This window comes from Pelophylax lessonae (assembly GCF_965119305.1).
Source record: "Pelophylax lessonae genome assembly, chromosome: 4".
NCBI lineage: Eukaryota > Metazoa > Chordata > Amphibia > Anura > Ranidae > Pelophylax > Pelophylax lessonae.
The window spans coordinates 502,766,525-502,782,346 of record NC_138771.1 but is presented as its reverse complement, the minus strand read 5'-3'; the positions used below and the strand labels follow the sequence as shown (position 1 = coordinate 502,782,346).

At 42.8% G+C, this 15,822-nt stretch overlaps 1 protein-coding gene across 1 annotated transcript in view; it reads right to left on the bottom strand.

The window, feature by feature from the left end:
• The window catches only part of ARFGAP3 (ARF GTPase activating protein 3), a 91,739-nt gene that overhangs the window by 24,156 nt on the left and 51,761 nt on the right, over positions 1 to 15,822 (bottom strand). The window contains exons 10-13 of the mRNA XM_082256535.1: positions 12,116 to 12,165; positions 11,374 to 11,513; positions 9,190 to 9,321; positions 8,852 to 8,980 (exon numbers count right to left, since the gene is read on the bottom strand). Of these exons, the coding sequence (XP_082112661.1) occupies positions 8,852 to 8,980; positions 9,190 to 9,321; positions 11,374 to 11,513; positions 12,116 to 12,165 (451 nt within the window). The remainder of the gene's footprint in view (positions 1 to 8,851; positions 8,981 to 9,189; positions 9,322 to 11,373; positions 11,514 to 12,115; positions 12,166 to 15,822) is intronic.

The window sequence follows — 15,822 nt, the reverse complement described above, 5'->3', positions numbered from 1 at the left end:
ATTTTTTTTGTATATTGTGAAAGAACATGTCACGCCGAGTAAATAGATACCAAACATGTTACGGTTTAAAATTGCACCCCCCCGTGGGATGGCGACAAACTACGGTCAATAGAGATCTCAATCTGCGACGCTTTAAATTTATTTAACGGTTACCAGTTTTGAGTTAGAGTGTAGCTCTTTTTTTTAAATTATTGCCCACGCTCTGGCGATACCTCACATGTGTGGTTTGAACAGCGATTTCATTTGCGGCTCGACTTGCGTATACGGTTTTTTTTTGTGCGCGAGCTAACGGTGACGGCTAAATTTTTTTTTTTTTTTTTTTTTCCTATTTATTTTTTCTTTTTTTTTAACTTTATTACAGGTTTTTTTTAAAAAAAAAAAAATCTGATCACTTTTATTGCTGTCACAAGCAATGTAAACATCCCTTGTGACAGTAATATGTGTGACAGGTACACTTTATGGAGGGATTGAGGGTCTAAAAGACCCTAGACCCCTCCACTACACTTCCCTGTATGCAAAACGCAGAAAACGGCATTTTTGCATACAGCCGTTTTTTAAATCTGCCGCCTTTTGCGGCACAGTAACCCGGATGCGACGTCATGGACGCCGCCTCCGGGTTACGTCATCGGAGACCCGATCGATGCCGTTTCCGGCATTCATCGGGACTCCATCCAGCCGGCGGACGTGCCGGCTGGGTGCTCGGGGCTCCCGGTGGGACAGGAGCCCCGAGCAAAGCCGCGGAAGGCGGCGGGAGGGGGGGGGGGGGGGGGGACTAGAGGCATCATCCCGGTATAACCACTCAAAGTCAGCCGATGTAGATCTACGTGGCTGGTCGTTAAGTGGTTAAAAGTGTATTTAAAGCCAAAACTGTTTTCTGGCTCTTATTTGTCAATGCCCCAGGTGTCCCCTTTGGGAGATTTTCCTCTCAATTTCTGTTCCTGTGACAACTAATTTTGGAATTCCCATCACTTTCTGTTTCAGTGAGTGTTTCAGTGGGGACACAGATAGCAATAAAAATAATCCTTACCCACTGAATTGTAATAGTAATTGTAGTCGGTCTATTTTTCAAACCAAACCATTCTCTTGACAGATGGTAGGGAGGCTGACCTCCAGTGCTTCACAAGAAGGAGCAAGAAAACTGAATTTTTGTAAAATCCCTTTCTCTGAGTCCTCTGACAGTCGCCGCCCACTCATTCAGTCTTCACCAATGGGATGTCCCAAAGCAGTGTAGACATGAGGGGTGGGAAGCGCAACTGTCACAAAGGCAACGCAGCACCCAGGTCAGAGAAAGGAACCTTATCTGAACAGAAAGGTAAAAACTCTGGGTAACAAAAGCTCAACTGGAGCAAACAACCCAGGAAAGCAAATAAACAAGGGGGAAAACACCCCAACAGACAGGGACCAGCCAACGCCATGGCCCCCTCAAGGCACTGCCGCACACAGAACTTTGCGGCCAAAGGAGAATTTGGAAAAGGTGTGCACAGACGACCAAGTCGCGCTGCCTTGCACACCTGGGCCACCGAAGCCTGATGTCGGAAAGCCCATGACGCACTCACTGCTCTGGTAGAGTGCGCTTTGACAGGGAAGGGTGGAACCCGTTCCCTAATAGAATAGGCCTGTACTATTGTCTGCCTGATCCATTTAGAAATGGTTGCCGCAAAACGCAGGCATACCCTTCCAAGGGCCCTCGGGAAGGACAAAAAGAGAATCCGACTTCCTGAAGGATTCAGTAGACGCCAGGTACACCCTGATCGCCCAGACGACATCCAAGGAATGCAAAGCAAACGAAGGCAGGACAATATCTTCGTTAAGGTGAAAATCCGACACCACCTTAGGTAGGAAAGATTGGTTAGGTCGCAAGACCACCTTATCCTTGTGAACCACCAGGTAAGGGGAGCAGCAAGACAGAGCCACCAGCTCCGACACTCTGCAGGCAGATGTGATCACCACCAGAAAGGCAACCTTTCGGGACAACACAGGCAGAGGAATCTCCCTGATGTTCTCAAAGGGAGGTTGTTGCAAAAAGGACAGGACCAAATTTAAGTCCCAAGGAGCTAAAGGTGCTCTCCTAGGAGGAGCCAAGTGACGCACACACTGAATAAAGGTGCGTATCATAGAGTTCGACACCAATGGGGCATTGGAAGAGGATTGCCAGCGCAGGCAACTGACCCTTAATCGTGGTCAGCGCAAGAGGCTGGTCCACACCAGTTTGCAGGAAGGCCAGCACCCTCGCCACCGAAAAGGAGCGAGGATGGATGCCCCTGAACTCACACCAGGCAAAATAAGCCTTCCAGGTACGGTAATAGATTTTACCGGACGAGGCCTTCCTAGCCTTAAGCAGGGTAGGAATGACCGCCGATGAGAGACCTCGATCTCTTAGGACCTGGCTTTCAACAGCCACGCCGTTAAAGCCAGCGACCGTAAAGCAGGATGGAAGATCAGCCCCTGAGACAGCAGATCGTCCGGTAATGGGAGTCGCCAAGGAGGCTCGATGACCAGTTGCATGATGTCCGCGTACCAAGACCGGTGCGGCCAGTCCGGAGCCACCAGAATCACCAACTTCGATTCCGAGACCAACCTGCGAAGGAACCTGGACAAGAACTGAATTGGAGGGAAGGCATAAATCAGGCGATACTGATTCCAAGGCACCACCAGCGCATCCAAGGTGTCTGCCAGAGGATTGCGCGTTCTTGCCACGAACCTTCCTACCTTGTTGTTCAGCCGGGATGCGAACAGATCCACATCGCGCACACAGCATCTGAAACACCTCCGGGTGTAGGGACCATTCCCCCTGGTCCAGGGTCTGGCGGCTCAGATAATCGGCCTGCCAATTCTCCACACCCGGAATGTGAACTGCCAAAATCGCTGGGACGTGTGTCTCGGCCCAAGACAGAATCTTGGTCACTTCCTGGGCCACCCGGGCACTCCTGGTGCCCCCTTGGTGATTGATGTAAGCCACCGCAGTGGCATTGTCCATCTGCACCCGCACAGGATGGCCCAGAAGATGATCTGACCAACGGAACAAGCACAGTCTAATCGCTCGCAGTTCCAAAATATTTTATCGACAGGGAGGATTCCTCCTCCGACCAATTGCCCTGGGCAGACAGAGTGCCCAGAACGCCACCCCAGCCCGATAGGTTGGCATCCGTGGTAATCACCGTCCACAACAAAACGGCCGGAAAGACTTTCCTTCCGTCATGGCCGGAGACTGGAGCCACCACAGAAGACCCTCTCTGGCTTGGCGACTCAAAGATATCCTCTTTTCCAAGGATTGAGGATGCCTGTACCACCTGGCCAAGATCTCCACTTGAAGAGATCGTGTGTGGAACTGTGCAAGCGGTATCGCCTCAAAGGCTGACACCATCAACCCCAGGGACCGCATGCAGGTCCTGAGTGATGAGGATTTGCTGTCCCTGAGGGACCTGACCTCGCTCTGCAGAGTCCGGAGCTTGTCCTCTGGCAGAAACACCTTGGCTTGGGCAGAGTCCAGGACCATCCCCAAGTAAGGGAGACAAACCGAAGGAGACAAAGTCGACTTCTGAACATTGATGGTCCACCCGAACTCCTGGAGCGTCTGAACCATAGTGGACAGATCGCGTAGCAGGCACTGACTGGCACTCGACCTTAACGGAATATCTGGATGATCTCCTAAGATCGCAACTCCCATCGCCCGCAACAGGGCTAGAACAGGAGCCAGCACTTTGGTAAACACCCTTGGAGCCGAAGCGAGACCTAAAGGTAACGCCACAAACTGATAGTGTTCCTCCGCGATTGCGAAGCGGAGGTACCTCTGATGGCCCTCGAATATGGGGATGTGTAAATATGCATCCTTGAGGTCGACTGAGGCCAGGAAATCTCCCGGACTCAGGGAGGCTACCACCGAACGGAGGGATTCCATGCGGAAATTTTGAACCCGCACGAAGCGGTTCAGAGCTTTCAAGTCCAGAATCGGACGTACCTTGCCCTCCTTTCTGGGCACAGTGAACAGATTGGAGTAAAACCCCCGAAATCTGTCCCGATGTGGCACCGGGACGATCACCCCCTGGGCGAGAAGATCCTGAACCGCCCGATGAAGATCTTGAAGATAAACGATCTGGGGTCAAATGAAGATTTGAGGGAAAGAAACTGTCCGCGAAAGGAATTCGATCTTGTAACCCGATCAAATGATTTCCTGAACCCACCTGTCCGGAATCCGGAGCAGCCAAGGTTCGAGAAAACCGTGCAGACGTCCCCCCACCCCTGGAACTGTGAGGGCGTCCCTTCAGGTCGAGGCGGACTGGGCAGCCGCCCCAGCTTGGCTGGCTTTTGACTTACCCGCCCAAGGCTTCCTCTAGCCACCATGGCCTTTGAAGGGTTTGCCCTTGTCCTGTGCTTTGAAGGCATGAAAGAACCCCTGATTTGGTTTAAAGGAAGAGCCCCGCTTACCGTGGAAAAACATACCCCTGGGATTCTGAGGCAGCAGAGTGCTCTTGCCCCCAGTGACCCCTTTAACCAATTCGTCCAGGGAGTCCCCAAAAAGGCGAGTCCCCGCATAAGGGATGTCAGACAACGTCTTCCTGGAAGTCTGGTCGGCCGACCAGCTTTTTTAGCCATACCAAGCGACGGGTAAGCACTGCGACACCAGACAGTCGCGCGGCTAAAGGTGCCTCATCCAAGGCCGCGTCACACAGATACAGGACAGCCTGAATAATCTGGTCCACCATCTCCAAAGTAGGAGGGGCGGAATCAGCCACGAGGGTGCATCTGAGCACCTTGGCCCAATCTGCCACAGCCTGAGACGCCAAGACGGAGGCGAAAATAGGTTTCAACAAGGAACCCGCCATCATATAGGAGTGGCGAGCGAGAGATTCCATCCGCCTATCCGTGGGATCCCTGAACACCGGAGAATCCTCCGTGGGTACAAGAGTGGCCCTATTCAACCTGGACACCGTGTGATCCACCTTAGGGACCACAGACCAGCGCGAATACGTAGGAGACGCAAAGGGATAACGGAGTTGAAACCGTTTTGGTACCACAAAATTGCGCTTCAAATTGCGCCATTGTTCGTTCACCGTTTCAAGGAACTCAGCGGGACAAGGAAACACCTGTGCCGCCTTCTGGGTTCTGCGGGTCCCAAAGGAGGACCGCTTACCCGGAGGGTTGGGCTCATCTTCCAAATGTAGTGCATCTTTTACAGCGGTAATAAGCGCAGACATAGCAGCCCATTCTCTGGTCGTCCCAGGGGGGGAATCATCCCCCTCCTCGTCCTCCACCTCCCCTTCAGACTGGGAGGATTGAGACCCTTCAAGGGGCACACTGTCTATGGCAACCATGTCAGACTCTGATTTAGAGGAGTGAGAAAACCTAGGCCTTTTTCTAGAAACCCGTTCAGACATCAAAAGATCCACTTTGGACGCTAAAGTCGCAAGTGCAGCAGTAATCGCAGACGATCCAGACGTACCTGAATCATCCACCAAAGCTGGGGGGAATTTGCTGTCCTGGGACTCCATAAAAACTTTTATGGCACTGGCCCTTTAAATCACAATAGCGGCGATCCCACCGCAATGCACTGCAAACAGGGACTAGACTGAAAACCCCCTCAGGCAGGAATAGAACTGAAAGCCAAGAGATATTGCCCAAAAAACAGCAAGGACAGACCCGAGAAGTGTTACCACGCTGCTTATGATCCTCCTGTATGTGCAGAAAGAAAGTGATATCACGCCCTAGAGGCTAAACAGGATGTAGACTAAGGGAAAATGGTTGCCCATAGAAAACAATGGGAGGCTCCGGGAAAATGGCCGCCGAACACTCTGTATAAAGCCAGACGCCACACACAAGATGGCGCCTGAAGGTGCAATACACTAGCAAGGAAAATGGCTGCTGAAGCTCCTTGTGCATTGGCCAGGAATCGAACCCGGGGCTCCCACGAGGCAGGCGAGAACGCTACCACAGAACCAGCGTACCAATGCCTAGTAGTGCAAGAAAACACTTTTCACAAAATAAAAGTAATAAAACACAGAAGAAAGGCTGAGACCGTAGACCCAGCACAGGGATAGCCTATCTTACTCCTAACTAGGCAGAAGACAAACTGAGTTGGAAATGCTGATAGCAGGGGGGTATTGGACCAGTGAGACAGCCCCTATAGGTGTGTCTATGTAAATTGCTTTGTTTTTAACAAGTCTTATGCCTAGCTTGCTCCTATGGATAAGAGGTCAATACCCATTGGTGAAGACTGAATGAGTGGGCGGCGACTGTCAGAGGACGTAAGAGAATAGGTGTTTTTTTTTAGATCGTTTAAGTGAAGATCCTGTCTCATGGAACAGACACGTCCATTGGTCCAGGGGAGTTTTAATAGTACTTAACTCTTCTATATAAAATAAGATTTCAGTCCAGTATGGGTTCATGATTGAGCAAAACCACCCGATGTTCCCTCAGAATCTCATCCTCTCCAACACATAAGAAACACTGGGGAAAATGACATGACCCTTTTGTGAAACATTATAACATGTGAAAATAGCTTAAAAATATGTTTGATCTAGAGTACAATCTATAGGAGGTGTGTAGCACAAATCAGTAAATAATAAAAGCCAGTGTGACTTTTATAGCTTTATATGACCTGCTGTAGTATATATGCATTACTTTAGTCTTTTCACTGTAAGGGATTATATATATATATATATATATATATATATATATATATATATTCTAAAAAGCAGAGACCCTGGAGAATTAAAATGTTGCACTGGTCTTTAAAAAAATAAAATATTACCCATTTCCTTGTAAAATAAATAAAGAAGAGGAAAGCTACAGCACCCAAAATTGTCCACTGACCGCAATATCTGTGTGTGTGTGTAATATATATATATATATATATATATATATATATATATATATATAGCAGTTTTCAAGTGGTTTACTGGGTTATGGCTGGACCCCAGTATTTTTTTTTTTTTTCTGAAGCAGTGGGAAGATCGCCTGATTGCCTCTATGGTCTTAGAGAATCGAAAACAAAGTTATGACATCACTTCCGAGACGTGCCGGAAATATAACTGTTTTTTCAAACTGTTAAATGAATGGGTTAACTTCCTCTTTAAAAAGGAGTGTAAAAATAAAAAATAAAATAGGAAAAAAAATGAAAAGCACCCCATCCTTCTGTGCTTGCAAGTTGTGCATGCATATGTAAACAGTGTTCACACCACACATGAGGTATCGCCGCAAATGTTATAGCGAGAACAATAAATCTAGCACTAGACCTCCTCTAGACTCTAGACTGGTAACATGTAAAAATGTATTAAGTGTTGCCTATGGAGATTTTTAAGTAACGTAGTTTGTTGCCAGTCCACGAGCATGCGCATTTTTAAAGCGTGACTTTCAGACTTGTATAAAGTACTCTAAATTTCTACTTGAGTAAAAGTACAAGTGCTCGATCAAAAAATTACTTGAGTAGAAGTGGAAGTGCTCGCAGAAAAAGTTACTTAAGTAGAAGTACTAAAGTATTCAACATTTTTTTTACTTAAGTATTGCAAGTAGTTTTTTCAAAAAATTTGCTACTTAAGTACTAAAAGTAAAAAGTACCAGTAGTTTTGAAAAAAAATTTCTACTCAAGTACTGAAAGTAGAAGTACAAGTACTGTGTTATGTAGTTATTAAAGAAAGAAGTCAAAAGTATGAACATCATATTGTTTTTATTATTTCAAATGATTTATTCAAATGATTAACCGGTGTTTGTTAGTAGTTTCTTGATGCACTTTAAGCGCTGTAGCACCATTTATTTGTTTGTTTCATATTTTCTTTTTATTGGAAAGATTTGGTATAGCAGCTTTTATTATACACAGCCTTTATTTTCGTATACGCTGATCTACAAATGACATTATACACATTTTTTTGAGCTTTATGCAACCTGCCATCTACTGTTCTGGCAGTGGTAATTTTTTTAAAAGTAACGAGTAACTATGCAGCACAAAAAAAAAAATACTTGAGTAGAAGTATCGAAATCATCGAAAAAATGTAGTGAAGTAAAAGTAGAAGTAGGAGAAAAAAATTCTACTCTAGGAAAGTACAGATACCGCATTTCGGTACTTAAGTACAGTACTTAAGTAGTTCTACTTCGTTACTATACATCTCTGGTGACTTTAGGTATCAGTTTACTCGGAGTAACATCTTTTATATTTTAGAAAAAAAGTATGGTATGTACTGTATTGTGCTTTGTTTTTTTTAACTCATTAAAGTGTATTTGTTCCTAAACTATTGCGTTTGAAAAAACACTGCACAAATACCGTGTAACAAAAACTTGCAACGTTCACCATTGTATTCCCTGGGGTCTCCGCTAAAAAATAATAATATATATATATATATATATATATATATATATATATATATATATATATATATATATATATATATATATATATATATATATATATATATATATATATATATATATATATATATATAGTTGGGGAATTAGAACAAATTTTTTTAGCAAAAAAATACTGACTTAAATTTGTAAACAAAAAGTGCCAGAAAAGGCTTGGTCTTAAAGTGGTTATAAAATAATCAGTTTGGAGTTAAAAGAAAACAATGGCCTTAGAATTATTGCTTTCACGCCATTGTGCGACAATACAGTAATGTGTTGTACCATTGCCATTTTCAAACACAGGCACACCCAATACGCCCCCTTTTTTTTGTGTGCACGGGTGCAAGGGGCTTTTAGACCGTGTTTTTTTGGTTTTATTAAAATTTCATTTTGTAAACATTTTTGTTATTTAACTTAATTACGAAATAAAGTTTTAGGAGAATGCCAACTTGCATTAGGGGCAGTTGTGTAAAGATAAAGATCTGACAGAAAAAGTACACATAAAGAGCCATCTCACCGGGAACGTGAGGAACTTGAGAAGAAATCGTCTGGCTCTTCCTCCTGGTAAATCTTTTTCGGTTTGGTGTTCCTTGGGGCTACCTGCTCAATAGTTTGCATCTCAGAAAGAACTGAATGGGAGATTCCGCTGAGAAAACAAGAAAAAGCACACATTTAAAAATCATTAGGGTCTTGTGAAAAAAAAAAAAATCATAATAATTTTACAAATAATAGCTTCAAACGCACCAGAAAAAAAGCCTTAGTTATAATAAAAGGATTTCTGCTTGTATTATACAAAATTTGCAGAAAAAATAAAAAATAAAAAAAATACGTGTAGACAAAAGAAAGTTGTCTCACCTGCGGTTGCCGAAACCCATTCCAAGACGTTCTGCGTCTGCCTTCTTGCTAGCGGGCATATTTTTCAGCTTTTCATCCTCTTTCTGCTTCTGGATTTCCAACTCTTTGTATGCTAGACGTAGAGAAGCAACCCTGAAACCGCAAGAAGCCATAAATTAAATTGTGCTGTGCCAATATAATCAGCTCTGTGCTGAATTGTGCCACAAGTCACAAGTGGGGTTTAGCATACATACCACTGCCTTCTTGTAGTAATCAATATCACATGTGCCATACACAGGTGAACACATGAACACAATCGTATCCATAAATAAAAGTAATTTAAAAAACTCCTGCAAACGATGAAGAACTTTCACAAGTGAAAAACACTTATGTGCATATCCTGGCTGGTTAGAGAATGTGCTACCCTGGGCTTCAGGAGAGATTAAAAGAGTGGAAGAATGTAAAGCTTTGGAAGGCTCATTTACTCCCCCAGATGTGTGTGATTTAAAGGGAAAGTGATCTGTCTTCATGTAAGTGTATGTTTATTCTATAATTAATATTTTGGTTTGTGGAGAGCACTATGATGTTTTCCTTCTGCATCTCCCTGAGCCACTTATATATGGATTGGTCCTTGATAAGATTTGGAAGCATTGGAGTGAGAGCCCTGTACACAAATAAAATTGATGTCCTTTTTTCCCCACAAATAGAGCTTTCTTTGGATGGTATTTGACCACTTTTTTTTTTTTTTTTTTGCATTGAAACAATAAAAGATGACATTTGAAAAAAAAAAAAAAAAAAAAAAAAAAAACACAATATTTTTTAATATGTTGGATAAAACATCCAAAAGTAAAAAAGAAAAAAAGAAGAAAAAGCGGTGTTTCTTTTAAGCAGGAACACGGAGCTCTGTCTTCCCACAGTTTAAGCATCCCCCACACAGTTAGAAAGCACTCCCTAGAACACATTTAACCCTTTGATTGCCCTTGATAACCCCCTTCTTTACCAGAGTCATTAGTACAGTGGCAGTGTCTATTTAGCACTGATCACTGTTTTAGTGTCAAAAGTGTCACTTATTGACTGACTGTGCTCTGCAATATCGCAGTCCCCCTATAATTCGCTGATCGCCGCCATTCCTAGTACAAAAATAAATAAAAATTCCTTAAAAACATCCCATAGTTTGTAGACACTAACTTTTGCACAATTAATATATGCTTATTGGGATTTTTTTTACCAAAAACATGTAGAATACATATTGGCCTAAATTGAGGAAGACATTTTGATATCTTTGTCTTCCCTTGTCACAGAACAGCAATCTGCCTTGTTTACATAAGCAGCCCGTTGATTTGCCTCTCTCCGGAATGATCAGAGGGTCCGCAAGACACAACGGAAGTAGGGCACTGCAGAACCGCAAGTGCAATTTTCTCTTGGTGTCAGGAAAACTTGTCAGAGGTGACTCATGCTGATAGCAGAAGAACCAACAGACTAAAATGACATTTGGTGCCATTTGTAATTAAGACAAGTACACACTATAGAGGGATAGGCACTATAGAGGGATAGGCTTTGTTCATATTTCACATCTGAGGTTTACAACCACTTTAAAGTAGAAGTCCAGGCTATTCCTAACTAAGCTTAAACCTGCTCATACACCTTTCTAAATCCTATTTAACTACCCTGTAGGAGAAATATGCATTTGCTTACCTATTCATAGAGTGCTCCTGTCGGGTCACATGATCACCTTCCAGCAGCAGCTTCAGGGGAGAAGAGAGACCGCCAACAGATGCCCCATAGTAGGCCTATAGATCATGCCACCAAACAGGCATGTGGCTGTCTGCGATCTCTCCTTTCCCCTGAACCCAATTGCTGGGGAGATCAAGTGACCAGACCAAAGTGCCCTGAGAATAGGTAAGCATATGCATCTCCTATAGGGTAGTTAGAATAGGATTTAGAAGGGGCTGGTAGCAGGTTTAAGCTCAATTCGCAATAGCCTAAGCATCCACATTAACCCTTACACTTGTTCAACACACATTTCAATGCCTTTACCGGTTTATGGCATAAGTGGTATTGGAGGAGGAACCAGGAAAAAAAGACTGAATTTACCACCTTCTGCATACGCCCAAATGGGACTTGCTCTTTTTTTTTTTTTTTTTTTTTACACATGGGTACAGTTAATATAAACCCAACACACGCGCTTCCCAGTAGGATACTCACACTGGCTCCTCGGTCTTCTTGGTGGCATGGACCAATTCCTGCTCCTTCAGCTTATCTACAGCCTGAGCTTGTTTTTCAATCTCATTGAAGCTTTTTCCACTCACTTTCTGAGCCCCCATGCCTGCTTTCTTGGCACCAAGCTGCAACATGAAAAATTGTAATTATTATTAAAAAGTACTGCAAGTCCGCATCCCTCAAAAGAAAAAAAAAAAAAAGTATTGTATGCCCAAGAATGTAAAGTAATCCAGCACAACAAGAGAGAGAACTCTTGGGGGAGTTTGTGTGTGAACAAGAACACATGGTCAAGCATGTCTTTAGATTTGTATAGATTTTATTGACTGGGTTTACATCTGTTTTAAATTTGTGTTGCAATCGGTGTTATTTTAGCCTTATAAACCATACTTGCAAAAAAAAAAAAAATATAAATACATTGGGGTTTTTTTTTTTTATAAAACATTAGTTTGACAAATGTTACAAGCTTTTGTTTAGGCTGCACAATTTTTCCCTGTATTTTCTCTAACACAAAGACTTTCTATGATTGTCAGCCCCATCTAGTGGCCAAAATGAAGTATTTTTCTGATTGAGGTATTTCAGAAAAATGTATCACATTTTGTCCACTACAAAGACGATCCCTGAATGTCATTGTATTTGTGAAAATTCTGAGCAGCCTGAATGAATGCTTGTGACATTTGTCCAAAAAAAATAGCCCTTCATTTTGAGAATACAACATAACACGGCTTACCCCTTTCTTGGCTGTGCCAGTCTTCTTCTTAATCAGCGAGGAACTGATATCTGTACGGAAATATTTACAGATTATTTAGGTACATAAGCACAGACAGAAAAGTCGGGATAAAGCCATGCAAATTAGCAAGCATTAATTACATATAGGTTTTATTTCCTGTGCTCAAATGTCATCCAATTGCACAGGGTATATACAATCAGACTTGTATAAAGTACTCGAAATTTCTACTTGAGTAAAAGTACAAGTGCTCGATCAAAAAGGGACTTGAGTAGAAGTGGAAGTGCTCGCAGAAAAAGTGACTTAAGTAGAAGTACTAAAGTATTCAACATTTTTTTTACTTAAGTATTGCAAGTAGTTTTTTCAAAAAATTTGCTACTTAAGTACTAAAAGTAAAAAGTACCAGTAGTTTTGAAAAAAAAAATTCTACTCAAGTACTGAAAGTAGAAGTACAAGTACTGTGTTATGTAGTTATTAAAGAAAGAAGTCAAAAGTTTGAACATCATATTGTTTTTTTATTATTTCAAATGATTTATTCAAATGATTAACCTAAAGGACAATTACAATTCCTTAGGCTGTAACTTTTTGTAAACAAAAAACAGATAAAGTATTTCCCTCCCTTCCCCTTTTAAAGCCAGGGGTGGTCTCCTTCCTGAGCTTCCTCACTCTCACAGCCAGGCAGATCACTTGAAGTTGAAGGGCCAGGGGTGGAAGGTGGTGTTTTTGGTTCGTCCATCTTTTCAGCTGATCAAAAGGCAGAACAGGAGCATGCGCAGTCTTCTTAATCGCGGTTTGATTTGATTCGCTCAATTGATGATGATGTGCCAGGCCAGCTTCATCAAACCTACAACGCTTAAAGTGAAAAATGCATCGAAAACTACTAACAAAGTGGCTGTGCTAAAAATGCTAATAAAGTGCCTGCAATTTTATATATATATTCTTCTTGTATTCAAAATCATCACCCACAGTATCAAAATTAAAGTGACATGTCTGTGCTAAATGCAGTGCAAATTATTCCCACAATGTAAATTTAATTCATGTAAAATATATATGACAATACCACAATAAAATAAGTTGTGATTGTGAATAAGTTAGGTGCAAGTTTAAGTGTGTAAACTAAACTTTATAAGGAAAAGTCCATAACTGAATTCCAGTGTGCAATCTAAGAAGTGCTGTCACTTGCTGTCAGATGCTTCCACCTTTCTTCTGTGATCTGCTCAGTAAAGTGGTGGACTGGATAGCCTCTCTCTCTGCCTCTCACCTTAGTAGCACTGGCACTGCACTGCTTCAAAAAGCTGTCTATATTATTTTCATTATAAGAACTTGTCAGAACATGCTTCCACCACCTGTCCTTCACACTAGTAGTGCTCATTTGCTTTGCTCAAGTCAAGTGCCACTGCCAGTGGCCACTGCAGTGCAGGCCCAGCCGCACAGGCAGAGGCAGGCCGCAGGAAGCAGAGGCACCACCACAACACAACACTTATGGTCCATGGACCATGGATGGTCGGATAATCATCATAGTCGTCAGTCTCACTCTTCTTGGTTCAAAAAAGCCACCCATGACCCGTGTGTATATAATATGTTAATATTTTATATTTATTATTTTATTCTCAAATGGCACATTTGCCATGGCAAGGATTAGGCCCTCTCCACGGTCCACCTCACTCACCTCATAGAGAAGAAGATGAGATAACGAAGAAAATGCTCCGAGTCCCGCCGCCTGCGTCACAACTCCTCTCAGTAAGTGCCCTAAGGGGTGGAGTCTGAGTGACACACAACACATTTAGAGGCGGAGACCTCAAGTGGGAAGACGGCAGCATGGCTCCTCCAGTGCGGTCTTAACTTGATGATCATGACAGTGATTCCGCGGGCCGCGGCGCGAGCGAGGCTGTGGCATTGATTGAATTGAGTTGTGCTGCCTACTGCTACACGCTACCTACTACTACTAAATTGTGAGTCAGTATATTTTATTTCATTTTTATATATAAAAGCGGTATTGTTGAGCACTACTAGCCACTAGATCTCCTGGCTGTCACTTTGTCACATGTTGGGGAATCACAGCGGCTCGGCTCCAGAAGTGGCCGGTGTCCCCGTCATCCTGCCAGGGCCGCCAAGAAGTTCATCTCCTAATCTTAAGTTATTAATATCTTATGAGGAGAGGACCTATGAGATTGAGAATTGAAATAATTAAATATATATGGCTTTTTGAACCAGTGCAGTCAGTGCCACAGTGCCACCCAGACGCTATCCACCAGTGCCACCACCATTAAGTGTGTTGGTCGGTCACTCGAGCACTGAAGGAGGTGGAAGCATCTGACAAGTGAAGTGACACTTTAGATTTGAACACTGGAATTAATTTATGGACTTTTCGTTATAGATAGGTTTACACGCTTCAACTTGTTGCACGCACCTGACCTAACTTATTTCATAACTTATTTTATTGTGATTTATTGTCATATTTTATATGAATTGAATTTACTGTTACATTGTGGGAATAATTATTTTCACTGCATTTAGGCTTTAGCACATTCATGTCACTTTATTTTTGATACTGTGTGGAGTGTGGGCAGGGCACTGGGGGCAACGATGATATTATATCAATTGCACAGGCACTTTATTCGCACAGCCAAGTTGTGTTTGTTAGTAGTTTCTTGATGCACTTTAAGCGCTGTAGCACAATTTATTTGTTTGTTTCATATTTTCTTTTTATTGGAAAGATTTGGTATAGCAGATTTTATCATACACAGCCTTTATTTTCGTATGCGCTGATTTACAAATGACATTATACACATTTTTTTGAGCTTTATGCAACCTGCCATCTACTGTTCTGGCAGTGGTAATTTTTTTAAAAGTAACGAGTAACTATGCAGCACAAAAAAAAAATACTTGAGTAGAAGTATCGAAATCATCGAAAAAATGTAGTGAAGTAAAAGTAGAAGTAGGAGAAAAAAATTCTACTCTAGGAAAGTACAGATACCGCATTTCGGTACTTAAGTACAGTACTTAAGTAGTTCTACTTTGTTACTATACATCTCTGTATACAATCGTCATTGTGTAGCGCAGCAATAGTGTATGGAGTGTGGTTTGCTCCATGCACTCAAATTATGGAATTTGCTGAGCAACAGCAGCCACCCAAATACCCGATTTGCATCACAAAGGATGTATCTACTTGTTTGCATCTGTACTATGTGCTAGCTGTGGTGTTACTAAAAACTGGATATTTGACTCACCGTAAAATCCTTTTCTCTTAAGTTCATTGACAGACGCAGTCTCTGATGCATATCAGTAAGGTTATGCTGCCCCCTACCGGAGAAGGACACTAGGCAGAAAAAAAGTTCTGGCTACGCCTATGGACAGTGCCAGGGTGTATATCCTCTCTCTCCCTGCATAGGATGTGAGTTTTGTATCAAAAGCAGTGTCAGAGAAAATAATACCAACCCAACTCAAATAGAGGGGCGGGTACTGCATCCCTCAATGAACTTAAGAGAAAACGATTTTACGGTAAGTCAAAAATCAAGTTTTCTCTATCGTTCATTGACGGATGCAGTCTCTGATGCATATCAGTAGGGACGTCCCAAAGCAGTGCCATAAACTGAGGGTGGGAACAACAGAAAAAAGAAATCCCTTAGGTTAAATCATAGCCAACCAGGCAACATAGGACTCATCAGAACAACAGGAAACCCCCCCCCCTCCCCCCCGATGTAGGGAGG